This window comes from Leucopleurus acutus (genome assembly GCF_964270905.1).
Source record: "Leucopleurus acutus genome assembly, chromosome: 8".
Lineage (NCBI taxonomy): Eukaryota > Metazoa > Chordata > Mammalia > Artiodactyla > Delphinidae > Leucopleurus > Leucopleurus acutus.
The window spans coordinates 71,959,228-71,974,660 of record NC_139151.1 but is presented as its reverse complement, the minus strand read 5'-3'; the positions used below and the strand labels follow the sequence as shown (position 1 = coordinate 71,974,660).

Sequence of the window (15,433 nt, the reverse complement as noted above, 5' to 3'; positions counted from 1 at the left end):
TCGTTGTTGCACGCGGGCTTTCTCTAGTTGCGGCGAGCGGGGGCTACTCTTCGTTGCGGTGCGTGGGCTTCTCATTGCGGTGGCTTCTCTTGCTGCGAAGCACGGGCTCTAGGCGCACGGGCTTCTGTAGTTGTGGCGTGTGGGATCAGCAGTTGTGGCTCGCGGGCTCTAGAGCGCAGGCTCGGTAGTTGTGGTGCACAGGCTTAGTTGCTTTGCGACATGTGGGATCTTCCCGGACTAAGGCTCGAACCCGTGTCCCCTGCATTGGCAGGTGGATTCTTAACCACTGTGCCACCACAGAAGCCCCTGTTCCCCACTCTTTAAAGTGTTAGATCATTTTACTTCTTGGAATCTGTAATCTGAAAAAACCAAACACCAAAACCAAATTTTTATCCAAGGAAGAAGGTTATTGGTTTCTCTAGGAATTTGTGATTTATAGAGTCACTCATAATTCCTGTGCTCTAACAGGCCCAAACCCCTTTTATTAGACACTGTTTTCCTCAGTAAGAAGTAACATGCTGGGACTTCCGTGGCAGTCCAGTGGTTAAGACTTGGAGCTCTCACTGCCGTGGGCCTGGGTTCAATCCCTGGAGGGAGAACTAAGATCCCACAAGCCATGCGGCATGACTGGAAAAAGAGTAACATGCTACTGGCTTTCCTTTGTTGGGAAGGGTCCAGGGAGGGAAAATGACTTCTTCTCAAGGACCTGATACATATCCAATGCAATACAAAACCTCCTGATACTTAATCTTGATGGCGTCCCTATGCCTCCGTTTCTGGACATGTTTGTTCCTGGACACTTGCATCAGGCAAGGAATATAGAGTGAAGGGAGACAGCGTTGGAGGCACTTCTGGATGGCACAGACAGAAATTGGTTCATAGATGGATTTGTAGGTGTTGCTGAGAAATGAACAGAAGATCAAGGTGCAGCTGCTGGAGCAGGATTCCACGATCCAGTCGTCCCGAGGCTGTGTCCCCTGCCCGCACACAGACACCACTGAGGATGCACTAAGGGCACTAGACCCCAGGGCAGAGAAGCTGACAGGACACAACTGCCAGGGAGTGAAGAGGCCTGAATACAGAAGGGCCTAGAAAGAGCACCACAGTAACCAGAGGGGCCTGGAGGAGAGCGGGTCTGATTAGGGGAAGGGGTGGAGCAGGGTGTCTGCCCTGTATGATGCTGAGATTGTGGCCCTGACACCCAAGACACAGGCACAGACTCGGCCTTCACGTGGGTGTCCAGCCATCACCCCTTGGGAACAAGCAGGCTGTCCTTATATCAAAGAATAATACACGGTTTTCAACATTCAATCTCTTAAGCATTTATTAGATCTGCTGGCTTCTGTGGACAGAGAACTCACTAGCTCAGCGTCCCTGCCCTTGGGGGCTCACAGCCCCGTCGTCTCCTGAGCAGAGTGAGAGGCAGCTCAGTACTTGTCGGGCAGGCCAGGAGGTCGGAAGTAATTGGGGTCAACGCCGCTCCGGCCCATTCTATTGGCAAACTGGTCGGCCTCCGAGTCCTCCCGTCCGTGGCCACTGTCTCCATGCTTAAAAAGGTCTGTGACTCTCTGAATATTCTCCCTGGCATCGCTGGAATGGAGGAGGGCAGGTAGGGGATTACTCCAGGGCTGACGAGCAACAGCCCACCCTCCCCATCTCTCCTCTTTCCAAGGAATCGAGGACTCTGACAGGAGCTAGGAAAGAGGGAATGAAGCCTGAGGCTGCCCGGGCTCAGCCCACCTCAGCCCTGCGGGTCCCCTTATGCTGGGTGAACAGCACCCATGGGGGAGGCTTGGGAATCGTCTGTCCCACCAGCCTTGCTCTGCTCTTCAGCCACTCAGACCCCACACAGGACACAGAGGGTGAGGGTGGATAAGAGGAGGAGAGGCCACAGCCCTACAGGAAGTTCTCCAGGGCTTGGCCCCTCCTGGCTGTCCGAGGCTCTCACACCCATCCCTGCATCCTCAGGGCCCCTGGTACCTGATCACTTCAGCAGCCCAGACGCCCCCAGGTCCCCTTTGGGCAGCATCATAGTTGCCCCGGGCATGAAAGTACTTGTCTGCATCTTTGTACCTGGCTTCTTTCATGTCAGAGTAGGCTCGCCACATGTCTTTAGCCCCTGGGAGGAAAGCACATAGAGAAAGGATTATCAGGTGGACAGAAAACTGTGACACACCTAGGGAAGAATCAAGGAATGAAAAATCTTCCACTGACTCAGTTTCATCCTGTGGCTATAGCACCGTGAGTGCCATAGATTGAGCAGAGCATTCTTTGTGTCTAGTTTCCTGCTCCTGGTAACTCGAATGAGAGTCGTTATGGGGGGAGGGGCACAGCTGCGTTGGACCTGGTTGTTGGGCCCCTACGATGCTGTCTCTGGACTGCATCTCACTTAGGGCTCTATGTGATACGTTTAAGGAGAGAAGGGAGCTATCTTTATAGGGCAGGATTCCTCAGCTTCATACTATTGACATTTTAAGCCAGATAATTCTTTGCTGTTCAGGGCTGTCCTGGGTATTGTAACACGTTTAACAGCATCCCTCACTTTTACCCACTAACGGGCAACCTATTCCCCAAGTGGGACAACCAAAAGTGTTTCCAAACATTGCCAGACATCTCCAGGACACAAAATTGCCCTTGGCCCCGAACCACTGTTATAAAAGGAAGCCGCATAGGATGAGATCCAGGGGATTTGGGTGAGTGAGGAGGTGACCTGGAGGACAGATTCTGAGAAAGGGACAGACATGCAGCACCTCTGCCCTGACGCCTAAGAAATGTATTCCTGCTGCGCGAATGCGCTGAATGTGACTTGATTCCCCTGCCTGTTAGGCACGTGAATGGCATCCTGAGGACTTTCTAGTGGACGGTATTGATGATGTGGGCTGCCTGAGGAAGCAAGCCCTCGAGCAGTGGGTCTTTGCCTCAGCCTGGTTACACCTTCCAATCAGCTGGGGAGGTACTGAAAGTCCCCTGAGACCTACCTCACAGCCCAGGCCACTTACCTCACACTCTCTGGGGTGGGTCTCAGGCATCAATAGTTTTCACTGCTCCCCAGGTGAATCCAACATGCAGCTGAGATTGATAAGCCCCCAGCTTGAGGGAGTGGCACGGGACAAGTCTGCCCAGCAAGAGCTGTGGCCTCGTGCACAGCTGGGTTCAAACTTCTGTCCTGCCACCTGCTGACTGGCACTTAGTCCCTGGGCAGCAGACTCGGCTGCTCTCAGCCTCGGTTTTCTCCCCTTCAGATGGGGGGAGATGCCTCCCTCACGGAGGTATTCTGCAGGTAAGTAGGTGACCACCTGTCCCAGCCTAACCAGAACTGCACCTGTTTTCCTGGAACTGCCCCAGTTAGCGTTGAAAGTGTCCTGGAAAAGTCCTCAGACCTGGGCAAAGCAGGAGAGTTGGTCACCCTGAAGTGCATATAAGGGCCGAGTTCCTACCGGAAGCTTGAGATATGTTATTAGGTTCCCCAGCCCGGTCGCACACGGGTTTTTTTGTCAGTTAAAAGGCTATAAAAGGGTAGGAAACAGACTGAACCAGGGACAGTGTCACTGAGTATAGGAAGCAGGAGCAAGAGCTAAGCTGAAGGTCCCTGAATTATCCAATTAGGAAATGGAAGGTAAGAAGGAAGAGAAGAGGAAGAGAGGAAGGAAGGAAGGAAGAGGGAAAGGGAGGGAGGAAGGGAGAAGGGAGTGGAGGGAGAGAAGAAGAGAGGGGAAATAGATGGATAGCTTCCATCCTCCTTCATGCAATTGGTCTGAGGGAAATGCTGTACCATTTCAAGACTTATTTTATGTCTTCCATTCAAACTTCCGTTTCAGCTGGGAATGATGACTGTTCTTTCTCTAGTGACTGATTGACATAAATCCTGTGGTTTTCAATCTGTCTGAAAAAAAGCTCCCCAAACACCTGGCACATTCTACCACATAGGGCAGCACCGCCTAAGACAGTAGCTCCAACCCTTAAGAGCGCTCATGGTGAATCCCAGAGGCCCATGGGTGTCATCCCCCCTCCACCAGCCTTACCTTCATAAGCCTCACCAAGGAAGGAAAACCATCGGCTGTGGACTCCCAGCACCAAGGAGCAGAGAATGAGGCCTGTGAAAAGCTTCATTGTGCTGAAATGAAAGGAGAGGGTCAGGGAGACACGGACAAGCCTTGTACACCCACTTTGGGATTTGTATGTCGAGGAGAGCCCGGCTGTTCTTTCCACTTGTTCTCATTAGACTCTCAGTGGTCCACCTAGGCAATATTGCAGTAGGACCTCACTCGGAGCCACTAGCCCTCAGCTCTGAACCCACCAACCCTGAACCCAAGCCTGTCTAAGAGGTCACCAAGGTGTCTATGGTGGAAGAAGAGAGCAGCTGGGACGTAGCTGTGTCTTGCTAAAGCAGCCTGTAATTAATCAAAAAGCATTTCCCATGCACCACGCTGCCAGCACTGACCTCATTCAGCACAAATACAGAAGAGAAGAATTAAAGTAAGTGTTTTCAAAGAAATCACTCCTTGGAGAACTTTCTCACCTGAACCCGGTGGAGCAGACCTGCTGGGGACAGGTGGCTGCATTTATACTGAGCCATCCCTGCTGGGGTCATGGGGTGAGAAGGAAAGCTGGACTGGTGCCTGGGGGAGAGTCCCTGCAGGTCATTTCTCCTACAAAACTGCAAAGGGTAACTTACTGGAGACCAGTGGCTGTCCTCATCCACAGGTCATATTCCGCATTGTGCAACCCTGAGAAAACAGCAAGGCCTGTTCTGCCTGGTGGCCACTGTCAGGGGTGGAGGGGCTGAGGCCTGGGCCACCTGGGCTGTGGAGAAGAGGGTGTGGAGCTCCAGGAAGGAGGCCCCCAGGCTGCTGGCAGGTGTGTGGTTAGAGGATACTCCTCCAGCCTGGACCTTGCTTTCCTGGTCGTTTCCTCAGGATGGTCCCTTCTGGACCAGACAGCCGATGTGTCAGAAATTAAATCCTTTGAACTCCCGTGTAAAGCTCTTGAGCTTCAAAACTGACAGGCCACCCCACTGAATGTCGTGGGTGCCCCGAGCACTTTCCACCACTCTGTGTACCTGTGCTGAGCTCTCCGCTCCAGGGCAGAGAAAGCCCTCTCAGCCTCTCAGCCATGCCTTTCATATGGGTCAGCACCTATCATGACAACAAAAAAGAGAGGTATTATAAAATAATGAGAGGCTTTTTGACTTGATAAAGGTTAAATACCAATCATCTATAGCAGCAGTTCTCACAGTGTGTTCTAGGGAAACCTGAGGGTCTCTTAAGACCCTTTCAGGGGAGTCTGTGGGATCCAAACTATTTTCACAGTAGCACTAAGATATTCTTTTCCTTTTTCATTCTCATTTTTTCATGAGTGTCCTGGGTATGAAATGTTCATTGATATGGTTTGAGATTTCTGCATTGCAACTGACCTTTAAGAAACTACCACTTGTCAAGTTTTGGTATCGTATCAAAGAATTGCCTGAATTATCTTAAAATGCTATTAAAATGCTCTCCTGTTTTCTACCTATATGTTATATCTGTGTGATGTTGAATTTTTTTGTATACTTCAACCCAAATAATGTATTGTGACAGATTGAGTGCAGGATCAGATGTGAGAATCCAGCTATCTTCTATTAAGCTAGATATTTAAAGTTTTTCAAAAATGTAAAGGTACTATATTTGTTATTAATCTTTTTCTTTTGGAAAAAGATTATTTTCATTAAAATATATTATTTATGTTAACATAATGGATTTATTATTGTGTTTTTATTATTCATTTATTTATTTGACCATTTTTTAGACACTCTGCAAAGGGTTTTCCATAAATTAACTCAGTCCTCATAAAACTTCATAACAGCACAATATATTATTGTGTTTTTAAATGCTCAAACATTTTTTCTTTCCAGTGTGTTAAATCCTGATAGAGTCAGGATAAATTAAATTTCTTTGAGGTCCTCAATAATTTTTCAGAGTATAATGGGACCCTGAGACGCGAAGCTTGAGAATCATTGCTCTACAGCAAATTTATGTGTAAAGAAGACACTTTAGGTGCATTCCCAAGAAGGCCAAGAAGGAGACATGGGTGTCCTCTTAGAATCACCTCAGTTTCACATTCTCCTAGAGGACCTGTCCATTGCTAAGACAAGAAACATGAGGAGGATAAGAAATGGAAGAGAAGAAATGAAACTATCATTATTTCTAAATGATGCAAGCTTTTACGTAGAGAGCCCATCAGAATCAAATGGCACACTATTGAAGCCATTAAGAGAATTCAGTGAGATTGCCATGTTTCGCATAAAAATTCAATTGTGTGTCTCTACACCAATTCTTTTTGTGTTGTTTTTTTGGCTGCGTTGGGTCTTTGTTGCTGCCCGCGGGCTTTCTCTAGTTGCAGCGAGCTGAGGCTACTCTTCAATGCGGTGAATAGGCTTCTCACTGCGGTGGCTTCTCTTGTTGTGGAGCACAGGCTCTAGGTGTGCAGGCTTCAGTAGCTGTGGCTCGCGGGCTCAGTAATTGTATCTCACGGGCTCTAGAGCACAGGCTCAGTAGTTGTGGCACATGGGCTTAGTTGCTCCACAGCATATGGGATCTTCCCGGACCAGGGCTCAAACCCGTGTCTCCTGCATTGGCAGGCGGATTACTGACCACTGCGCCACCAGGGAAGTCCCAACACCAATTCTTAACAGTTAAAAAAATACAATACAAAATACTACCAAAAACATTAACTATCTAGGGAAAACTTTAATAATACACAAATATTTACAGAGAAAATTTAAGTTTGTTAAAGGATAAAAAGTGGGGGATGTATGTCATGTTCATGGAGAGGATGTTTTGACTTAGTAAAGATATCAGTTCTCCTTGGATTAATTTATAAATTCAGTGCAATGCTAATCAAAATTCCCAGTGGAATTCTTTTAGGGACACAACAGATTTATGTTTTATGGATGAATAAAGGTCCCTGAATAAGTAAGTTAAAAAATATAAGGGCCTAGGGGAGACATACGCTGGTCTCTAAGATGCGTGATCTTGGGATTTACCCCAAGGGGGGAGACAACTGTGATGGGAAGGCCAACAGATCGGGAGACAACTGCCATGAAAAAGAAGTTTGTTACTCACAGATCCCCAAAGAAGGGGGCACATCACACCAAGGGGTGGCCACACGAGGAAGCACCCAGGGTGGGCCAGGGGACAGAGAGAGGGGCAGAAAACGTGACAAACGCCTTTATTGTGGTTTCTGTGGGAGGACCAGTGAGGCACAGTGAGCGGGTTAAGGACTGGCTCATGTGAACACTTTCAGCTCTCGCTCGGCATAGGGGCTGGTTCCTAGTTGTCTGGTACCTGGCTCTGCTGTGATCAGGGCAGGTGGATAGTGGCCCAGAGCGTGAGGGCGCAATGAAGGAGGTGGTTGAAGTGTGAGCTCTGGATTGGTTGGTTTGTATTTGAAAGGCTCACTCACAGGTTACTTTACTATCACAGGTTAGTTTACTAATCTGTAAGAATTGGCTACCTCTGGGAGAAGCAGTCCCTCCAGGGGCAGGGAGGCCCCAGGATGTGAAAGCATCAAAAACACAGATACAGAATGGAAAAACATGTTCAACACAACTTCTGAGGCATCCTTGGAGGGGCTCGGGCATCTCGCTGCTGTCAGATGAGCCAGGCTGTATGAAGCTCTTGTCAGTGGATGTTGGATCCTTGCCTGGCTTGCTTTATCTTGTTGTAAATCCCTGTAATCTCTACTCTTCTACCTAAATGTCTCCGGTCTCAATCCACACCCAGCGGTCCACTCTTCCTCCTCTGCAGAATGGTCAAGGACCTAGTGAACTCCTCAACGGCAGGTTCAACTATGTTCTAGAGTTCTTGTCAGGCAGAGTGCAAGTGTCTCCTCTTCTCGGCTTTTACACATTTTTGTCCCCAGCCTGCCACTCCACAATCACAACCCAAAAAGTGCACTCTCTCTGTCCTCCGCCACCTGCCTGCATCCATCCCACGGAAGCTTCCATTCCTACATCCCCAGTGTGTTCCATCCACTGTTCACACTCTTCTTTCCCCGGTCTGCACCACACCTCAAGGAACAATCCGGTCACCTTGATGCCACAGAGCACTGGCTGCACTACTTGTGCCTGTGCAGGGAGGATGAGATCGGGCGCCCACTGGGTCCTCACCATCTCTGCCACATCTCTCATGACCGTTCCCGGGTGCAGTCCAACACCATTTTAACATTGCCTGTAGGATGGTGAGACGGAGGATGGTACACACACTTCTCCATGGGTACCCATTGCTTGATGTGAAATTGTTTCATCCACATCTGGGTTAAGGACGATCTTCAAAGCTGTGTGGCTCTACTTCTCTGGTGCCTATTCTGGACATAACTGGTGCTGCAAACATCTCTCAGTTCTCTTGGTCCCTGGGGATGCCCTCTGGCCCAAAGACAGAGACAGCAGTCACAGTTGTCTCCCCCCTTGGGGTAAATCCCAAGATCACGCATCTTAGAGACCAGTGCATGTCTCCTCTTGGTCCTTATTTTTTTTAATTTACTTATTCATGGACTTTTATTCATCTATAGAAAACAAATCTGTTGTGTCCCTAACGGAATTCCACGGGGAATTTTGATTAGCATTGCACTGAATTTATAAATTACTCCAAGGAGAACTGATATCTTTACTAAGTCAAAACATCCTCTCCGGGCTTCCCTGGTGGCGCAGTGGTCAGTAATCCGCCTGCCAATGCAGGAGACACGGGTTTGAGCCCTGGTCCGGGAAGATCCCATATGCTGTGGAGCAACTAAGCCCGTGTGCCACAACTACTGAGCCTGTGCTCTAGAGCCCGTGAGATACAATTACTGAGCCCGCGAGCCACAGCTACTGAAGCCTGCACACCTAGAGCCTGTGCTCCAAAACAAGAGAAGCCACCGCAGTGAGAAGCCTATTCACCGCATTGAAGAGTAGCCTCAGCTCGCTGCAACTAGAGAAAGCCCGCGGGCAGCAACAAAGACCCAACGCAGCCAAAAAACAACACAAAAAGAATTGGTGTAGAGAGACACAATTGAATTTTTATGCGAAACATGGCAATCTCACTGAATTCTCTTAATGGCTTCATTAGTATACCATTTGATTCTGATGGGTTTTCTACGTAAAAGCTTGCATCATTTAGAAATAATGATAGTTTCATTTCTTCTCTTCCATTTCTTATCCTCCTCATGTTTCTTGTCTTAGCAACGGGCAGGTCCTCCAGGAGAATGTGAAACTGAGGTGATCATAAGAGGACATCCATGTCTCCTTCTTGGCCTTCTTGAGAATGCACCTAAAGTGACTTCTTTACACATAAATTTGCTGTAGAGCAATGATTCTCAAGCTTCGCGTCTCAGGGTCCCATTATACTCTGAAAAATTATTGAGGACCTCAAAGAAATTTAATTTATCCTGACTCTATCAGGATTTAACACACTGGAAAGAAAAAATGTTTGAGCATTTAAAAACACAATAATATATTGTGCTGTTATGAAGTTTTATGAGGACTGAGTTAATTTATGGAAAACCCTTTGCAGAGTGTCTAAAAAATGGTCAAATAAATAAATGAATAATAAAAACACAATAATAAATCCATTATGTTAACATAAATAATATATTTTAATGAAAATAATCTTTTTCCAAAAGAAAAAGATTAATAACAAAAATAGTAGCTTTACATTTTTGAAAAGTTTTAAATATCTAGCTTAATAGAAGATAGCTGGATTCTCACGTCTGATCCTGCACTCAATCTGTCACAATACATTATTTGGGTTGAAGTATACAAAAAAATTCAACATCACACAGATATAACATATAGGTAGAAAACAGGAGAGCATTTTAATAGCATTTTAAGATAATTCAGGCAATTCTTTGATACGATACCAAAACTTGACAAGTGGTAGTTTCTTAAAGGTCAGTTGCAATGTAGAAATCTCAAACCATATCAATGAACATTTCATACCCAGGACACTCATGAAAAAAATGAGAATGAAAAAGGAAAAGAATATCTTAGTGCTACTGTGAAAATAGTTTGGATCCCACAGACTCCCCTGAAAGGGTCTTAAGAGACCCTCAGGTTTCCCTAGAACACACTGTGAGAACTGCTGCTATAGATGATTGGTATTTAACCTTTATCAAGTCAAAAAGCCTCTCATTATTTTATAATACCTCTCTTTTTTGTTGTCATGATAGGTGCTGACCCATATGAAAGGCATGGCTGAGAGGCTGAGAGGGCTTTCTCTGCCCTGGAGCGGAGAGCTCAGCACAGGTACACAGAGTGGTGGAAAGTGCTCGGGGCACCCACGACATTCAGTGGGGTGGCCTGTCAGTTTTGAAGCTCAAGAGCTTTACACGGGAGTTCAAAGGATTTAATTTCTGACACATCGGCTGTCTGGTCCAGAAGGGACCATCCTGAGGAAACGACCAGGAAAGCAAGGTCCAGGCTGGAGGAGTATCCTCTAACCACACACCTGCCAGCAGCCTGGGGGCCTCCTTCCTGGAGCTCCACACCCTCTTCTCCACAGCCCAGGTGGCCCAGGCCTCAGCCCCTCCACCCCTGACAGTGGCCACCAGGCAGAACAGGCCTTGCTGTTTTCTCAGGGTTGCACAATGCGGAATATGACCTGTGGATGAGGACAGCCACTGGTCTCCAGTAAGTTACCCTTTGCAGTTTTGTAGGAGAAATGACCTGCAGGGACTCTCCCCCAGGCACCAGTCCAGCTTTCCTTCTCACCCCATGACCCCAGCAGGGATGGCTCAGTATAAATGCAGCCACCTGTCCCCAGCAGGTCTGCTCCACCGGGTTCAGGTGAGAAAGTTCTCCAAGGAGTGATTTCTTTGAAAACACTTACTTTAATTCTTCTCTTCTGTATTTGTGCTGAATGAGGTCAGTGCTGGCAGCGTGGTGCATGGGAAATGCTTTTTGATTAATTACAGGCTGCTTTAGCAAGACACAGCTACGTCCCAGCTGCTCTCTTCTTCCACCATAGACACCTTGGTGACCTCTTAGACAGGCTTGGGTTCAGGGTTGGTGGGTTCAGAGCTGAGGGCTAGTGGCTCCGAGTGAGGTCCTACTGCAATATTGCCTAGGTGGACCACTGAGAGTCTAATGAGAACAAGTGGAAAGAACAGCCGGGCTCTCCTCGACATACAAATCCCAAAGTGGGTGTACAAGGCTTGTCCGTGTCTCCCTGACCCTCTCCTTTCATTTCAGCACAATGAAGCTTTTCACAGGCCTCATTCTCTGCTCCTTGGTGCTGGGAGTCCACAGCCGATGGTTTTCCTTCCTTGGTGAGGCTTATGAAGGTAAGGCTGGTGGAGGGGGGATGACACCCATGGGCCTCTGGGATTCACCATGAGCGCTCTTAAGGGTTGGAGCTACTGTCTTAGGCGGTGCTGCCCTATGTGGTAGAATGTGCCAGGTGTTTGGGGAGCTTTTTTTCAGACAGATTGAAAACCACAGGATTTATGTCAATCAGTCACTAGAGAAAGAACAGTCATCATTCCCAGCTGAAACGGAAGTTTGAATGGAAGACATAAAATAAGTCTTGAAATGGTACAGCATTTCCCTCAGACCAATTGCATGAAGGAGGATGGAAGCTATCCATCTATTTCCCCTCTCTTCTTCTCTCCCTCCACTCCCTTCTCCCTTCCTCCCTCCCTTTCCCTCTTCCTTCCTTCCTTCCTCTCTTCCTCTTCTCTTCCTTCTTACCTTCCATTTCCTAATTGGATAATTCAGGGACCTTCAGCTTAGCTCTTGCTCCTGCTTCCTATACTCAGTGACACTGTCCCTGGTTCAGTCTGTTTCCTACCCTTTTATAGCCTTTTAACTGACAAAAAAACCCGTGTGCGACCGGGCTGGGGAACCTAATAACATATCTCAAGCTTCCGGTAGGAACTCGGCCCTTATATGCACTTCAGGGTGACCAACTCTCCTGCTTTGCCCAGGTCTGAGGACTTTTCCAGGACACTTTCAACGCTAACTGGGGCAGTTCCAGGAAAACAGGTGCAGTTCTGGTTAGGCTGGGACAGGTGGTCACCTACTTACCTGCAGAATACCTCCGTGAGGGAGGCATCTCCCCCCATCTGAAGGGGAGAAAACCGAGGCTGAGAGCAGCCGAGTCTGCTGCCCAGGGACTAAGTGCCAGTCAGCAGGTGGCAGGACAGAAGTTTGAACCCAGCTGTGCACGAGGCCACAGTTCTTGCTGGGCAGACTTGTCCCGTGCCACTCCCTCAAGCTGGGGGCTTATCAATCTCAGCTGCATGTTGGATTCACCTGGGGAGCAGTGAAAACTATTGATGCCTGAGACCCACCCCAGAGAGTGTGAGGTAAGTGGCCTGGGCTGTGAGGTAGGTCTCAGGGGACTTTCAGTACCTCCCCAGCTGATTGGAAGGTGTAACCAGGCTGAGGCAAAGACCCACTGCTCGAGGGCTTGCTTCCTCAGGCAGCCCACATCATCAATACCGTCCACTAGAAAGTCCTCAGGATGCCATTCACGTGCCTAACAGGCAGGGGAATCAAGTCACATTCAGCGCATTCGCGCAGCAGGAATACATTTCTTAGGCGTCAGGGCAGAGGTGCTGCATGTCTGCCCCTTTCTCAGAATCTGTCCTCCAGGTCACCTCCTCACTCACCCAAATCCCCTGGATCTCATCCTATGCGGCTTCCTTTTATAACAGTGGTTCGGGGCCAAGGGCAATTTTGTGTCCTGGAGATGTCTGGCAATGTTTGGAAACACTTTTGGTTGTCCCACTTGGGGAATAGGTTGCCCGTTAGTGGGTAAAAGTGAGGGATGCTGTTAAACGTGTTACAATACCCAGGACAGCCCTGAACAGCAAAGAATTATCTGGCTTAAAATGTCAATAGTATGAAGCTGAGGAATCCTGCCCTATAAAGATAGCTCCCTTCTCTCCTTAAACGTATCACATAGAGCCCTAAGTGAGATGCAGTCCAGAGACAGCATCGTAGGGGCCCAACAACCAGGTCCAACGCAGCTGTGCCCCTCCCCCCATAACGACTCTCATTCGAGTTACCAGGAGCAGGAAACTAGACACAAAGAATGCTCTGCTCAATCTATGGCACTCACGGTGCTATAGCCACAGGATGAAACTGAGTCAGTGGAAGATTTTTCATTCCTTGATTCTTCCCTAAGGTGTGTCACAGTTTTCTGTCCACCTGATAATCCTTTCTCTATGTGCTTTCCTCCCAGGGGCTAAAGACATGTGGCGAGCCTACTCTGACATGAAAGAAGCCAGGTACAAAAATGCAGACAAGTACTTTCACGCCCGGGGCAACTATGACGCTGCCCAAAGGGGACCTGGGGGCGTCTGGGCTGCTGAAGTGATCAGGTACCAGGGGCCCTGAGGATGCAGGGATGGGTGTGAGAGCCTCGGACAGCCAGGAGGGGCCAAGCCCTGGAGAACTTCCTGTAGGGCTGTGGCCTCTCCTCCTCTTATCCACCCTCACCCTCTGTGTCCTGTGTGGGGTCTGAGTGGCTGAAGAGCAGAGCAAGGCTGGTGGGACAGACGATTCCCAAGCCTCCCCCATGGGTGCTGTTCACCCAGCATAAGGGGACCCGCAGGGCTGAGGTGGGCTGAGCCTGGGCAGCCTCAGGCTTCATTCCCTCTTTCCTAGCTCCTGTCAGAGTCCTCGATTCCTTGGAAAGAGGAGAGATGGGGAGGGTGGGCTGTTGCTCGTCAGCCCTGGAGTAATCCCCTACCTGCCCTCCTCCATTCCAGCGATGCCAGGGAGAATATTCAGAGAGTCACAGACCTTTTTAAGCATGGAGACAGTGGCCACGGACGGGAGGACTCGGAGGCCGACCAGTTTGCCAATAGAATGGGCCGGAGCGGCGTTGACCCCAATTACTTCCGACCTCCTGGCCTGCCCGACAAGTACTGAGCTGCCTCTCACTCTGCTCAGGAGACGACGGGGCTGTGAGCCCCCAAGGGCAGGGACGCTGAGCTAGTGAGTTCTCTGTCCACAGAAGCCAGCAGATCTAATAAATGCTTAAGAGATTGAATGTTGAAAACCGTGTATTATTCTTTGATATAAGGACAGCCTGCTTGTTCCCAAGGGGTGATGGCTGGACACCCACGTGAAGGCCGAGTCTGTGCCTGTGTCTTGGGTGTCGGGGCCACAATCTCAGCATCATACAGGGCAGACACCCTGCTCCACCCCTTCCCCTAATCAGACCCGCTCCCCTCCAGGCCCCTCTGGTTACTGTGGTGCTCTTTCTAGGTCCTTCTGTATTCAGGCCTCTTCACTCCCTGGCAGTTGGGTCCTGTCAGCTTCTCTGCCCTGGGGTCTAGTGCCCTTAGTGCATCCTCAGTGGTGTCTGTGTGCGGGCAGGGGACACAGCCTCGGGACGACTGGATCGTGGAATCCTGCTCCAGCAGCTGCACCTTGATCTTCTGTTCATCTCTCAGCAACACCTACAAATCCATCTATGAACCAATTTCTGTCTGTGCCATCCAGAAGTGCCTCCAACGCTGTCTCCCTTCACTCTATATTCCTTGCCTGATGCAAGTGTCCAGGAATAAACATGTCCAGAAACGGAGGCATAGGGACGCCATCAAGATTAAGTATCAGGAGGTTTTGTATTGCATTGGATATGTATCAGGTCCTTGAGAAGAAGTCATTTTCCCTCCCTGGACCCTTCCCAACAGAGGAAAGCCAGCAGCATGTTACTCTTTTTCCAGTCATGCCGCATGGCTTGTGGGATCTTAGTTCTCCCTCCAGGGATTGAACCCAGGCCCACGGCAGTGAGAGCTCCAAGTCTTAACCACTGGACTGCCACGGAAGTCCCAGCATGTTACTTCTTACTGAGGAAAACAGTGTCTAATAAAAGGGGTTTGGGCCTGTTAGAGCACAGGAATTATGAGTGACTCTATAAATCACAAATTCCTAGAGAAACCAATAACCTTCTTCCTTGGATAAAAATTTGGTTTTGGTGTTTGGTTTTTTCAGATTACAGATTCCAAGAAGTAAAATGATCTAACACTTTAAAGAGTGGGGAACAGGGGCTTCTGTGGTGGCACAGTGGTTAAGAATCCACCTGCCAATGCAGGGGACACGGGTTCGAGCCCTAGTCCGGGAAGATCCACATGCCGCAAAGCAACTAAGCCTGTGCACCACAACTACCGAGCCTGCGCTCTAGAGCCCGCGAGCCACAACTACTGATCCCACACGCCACAACTACAGAAGCCCGTGCGCCTAGAGCCCGTGCTCCGCAGCAAGAGAAGCCACCGCAATGAGAAGCCCACGCACCGCAACGAAGAGTAGCCCCCGCTCGCCGCAACTAGAGAAAGCCCGCGTGCAACAACGAAGACCCAATGCAGCCAGAAAAAAAAAAAGAAAAAAGAATGGTGAATAGACTTCTGTATCCAACTTTTATTTCAAGTAATAGAAAGGCTGATTATTAAATTTTTCCTATTTACAATA

The 15,433-nt window shown here is 48.9% G+C and overlaps 2 protein-coding genes across 2 annotated transcripts; one reads left to right on the top strand and one right to left on the bottom strand.

Annotated features, from left to right (window-relative positions):
* Nucleotides 1–1,297: 1,297 nt before the first annotated feature.
* Nucleotides 1,298–4,547, bottom strand: LOC309965578 (serum amyloid A-2 protein-like). Its single transcript, XM_082845129.1, has 4 exons — nucleotides 4,442–4,547; nucleotides 4,023–4,114; nucleotides 1,981–2,119; nucleotides 1,298–1,590 (listed from the first exon to the last, which is right to left on the bottom strand). The coding sequence occupies exons 1-4, from the start codon at nucleotides 4,444–4,446 to the stop codon at nucleotides 1,428–1,430; spliced, it is 399 nt and encodes a 132-aa protein (XP_082701255.1). The 5' UTR covers nucleotides 4,447–4,547; the 3' UTR covers nucleotides 1,298–1,427.
* Nucleotides 4,548–10,770: 6,223 nt separating this feature from the next.
* On the top strand, nucleotides 10,771–14,021 carry LOC309965388 (serum amyloid A-2 protein-like). The gene is made up of 4 exons (XM_082844862.1): nucleotides 10,771–10,876; nucleotides 11,204–11,295; nucleotides 13,200–13,338; nucleotides 13,729–14,021. The coding sequence occupies exons 1-4, from the start codon at nucleotides 10,872–10,874 to the stop codon at nucleotides 13,889–13,891; spliced, it is 399 nt and encodes a 132-aa protein (XP_082700988.1). The 5' UTR covers nucleotides 10,771–10,871; the 3' UTR covers nucleotides 13,892–14,021.
* Nucleotides 14,022–15,433: the final 1,412 nt, after the last annotated feature.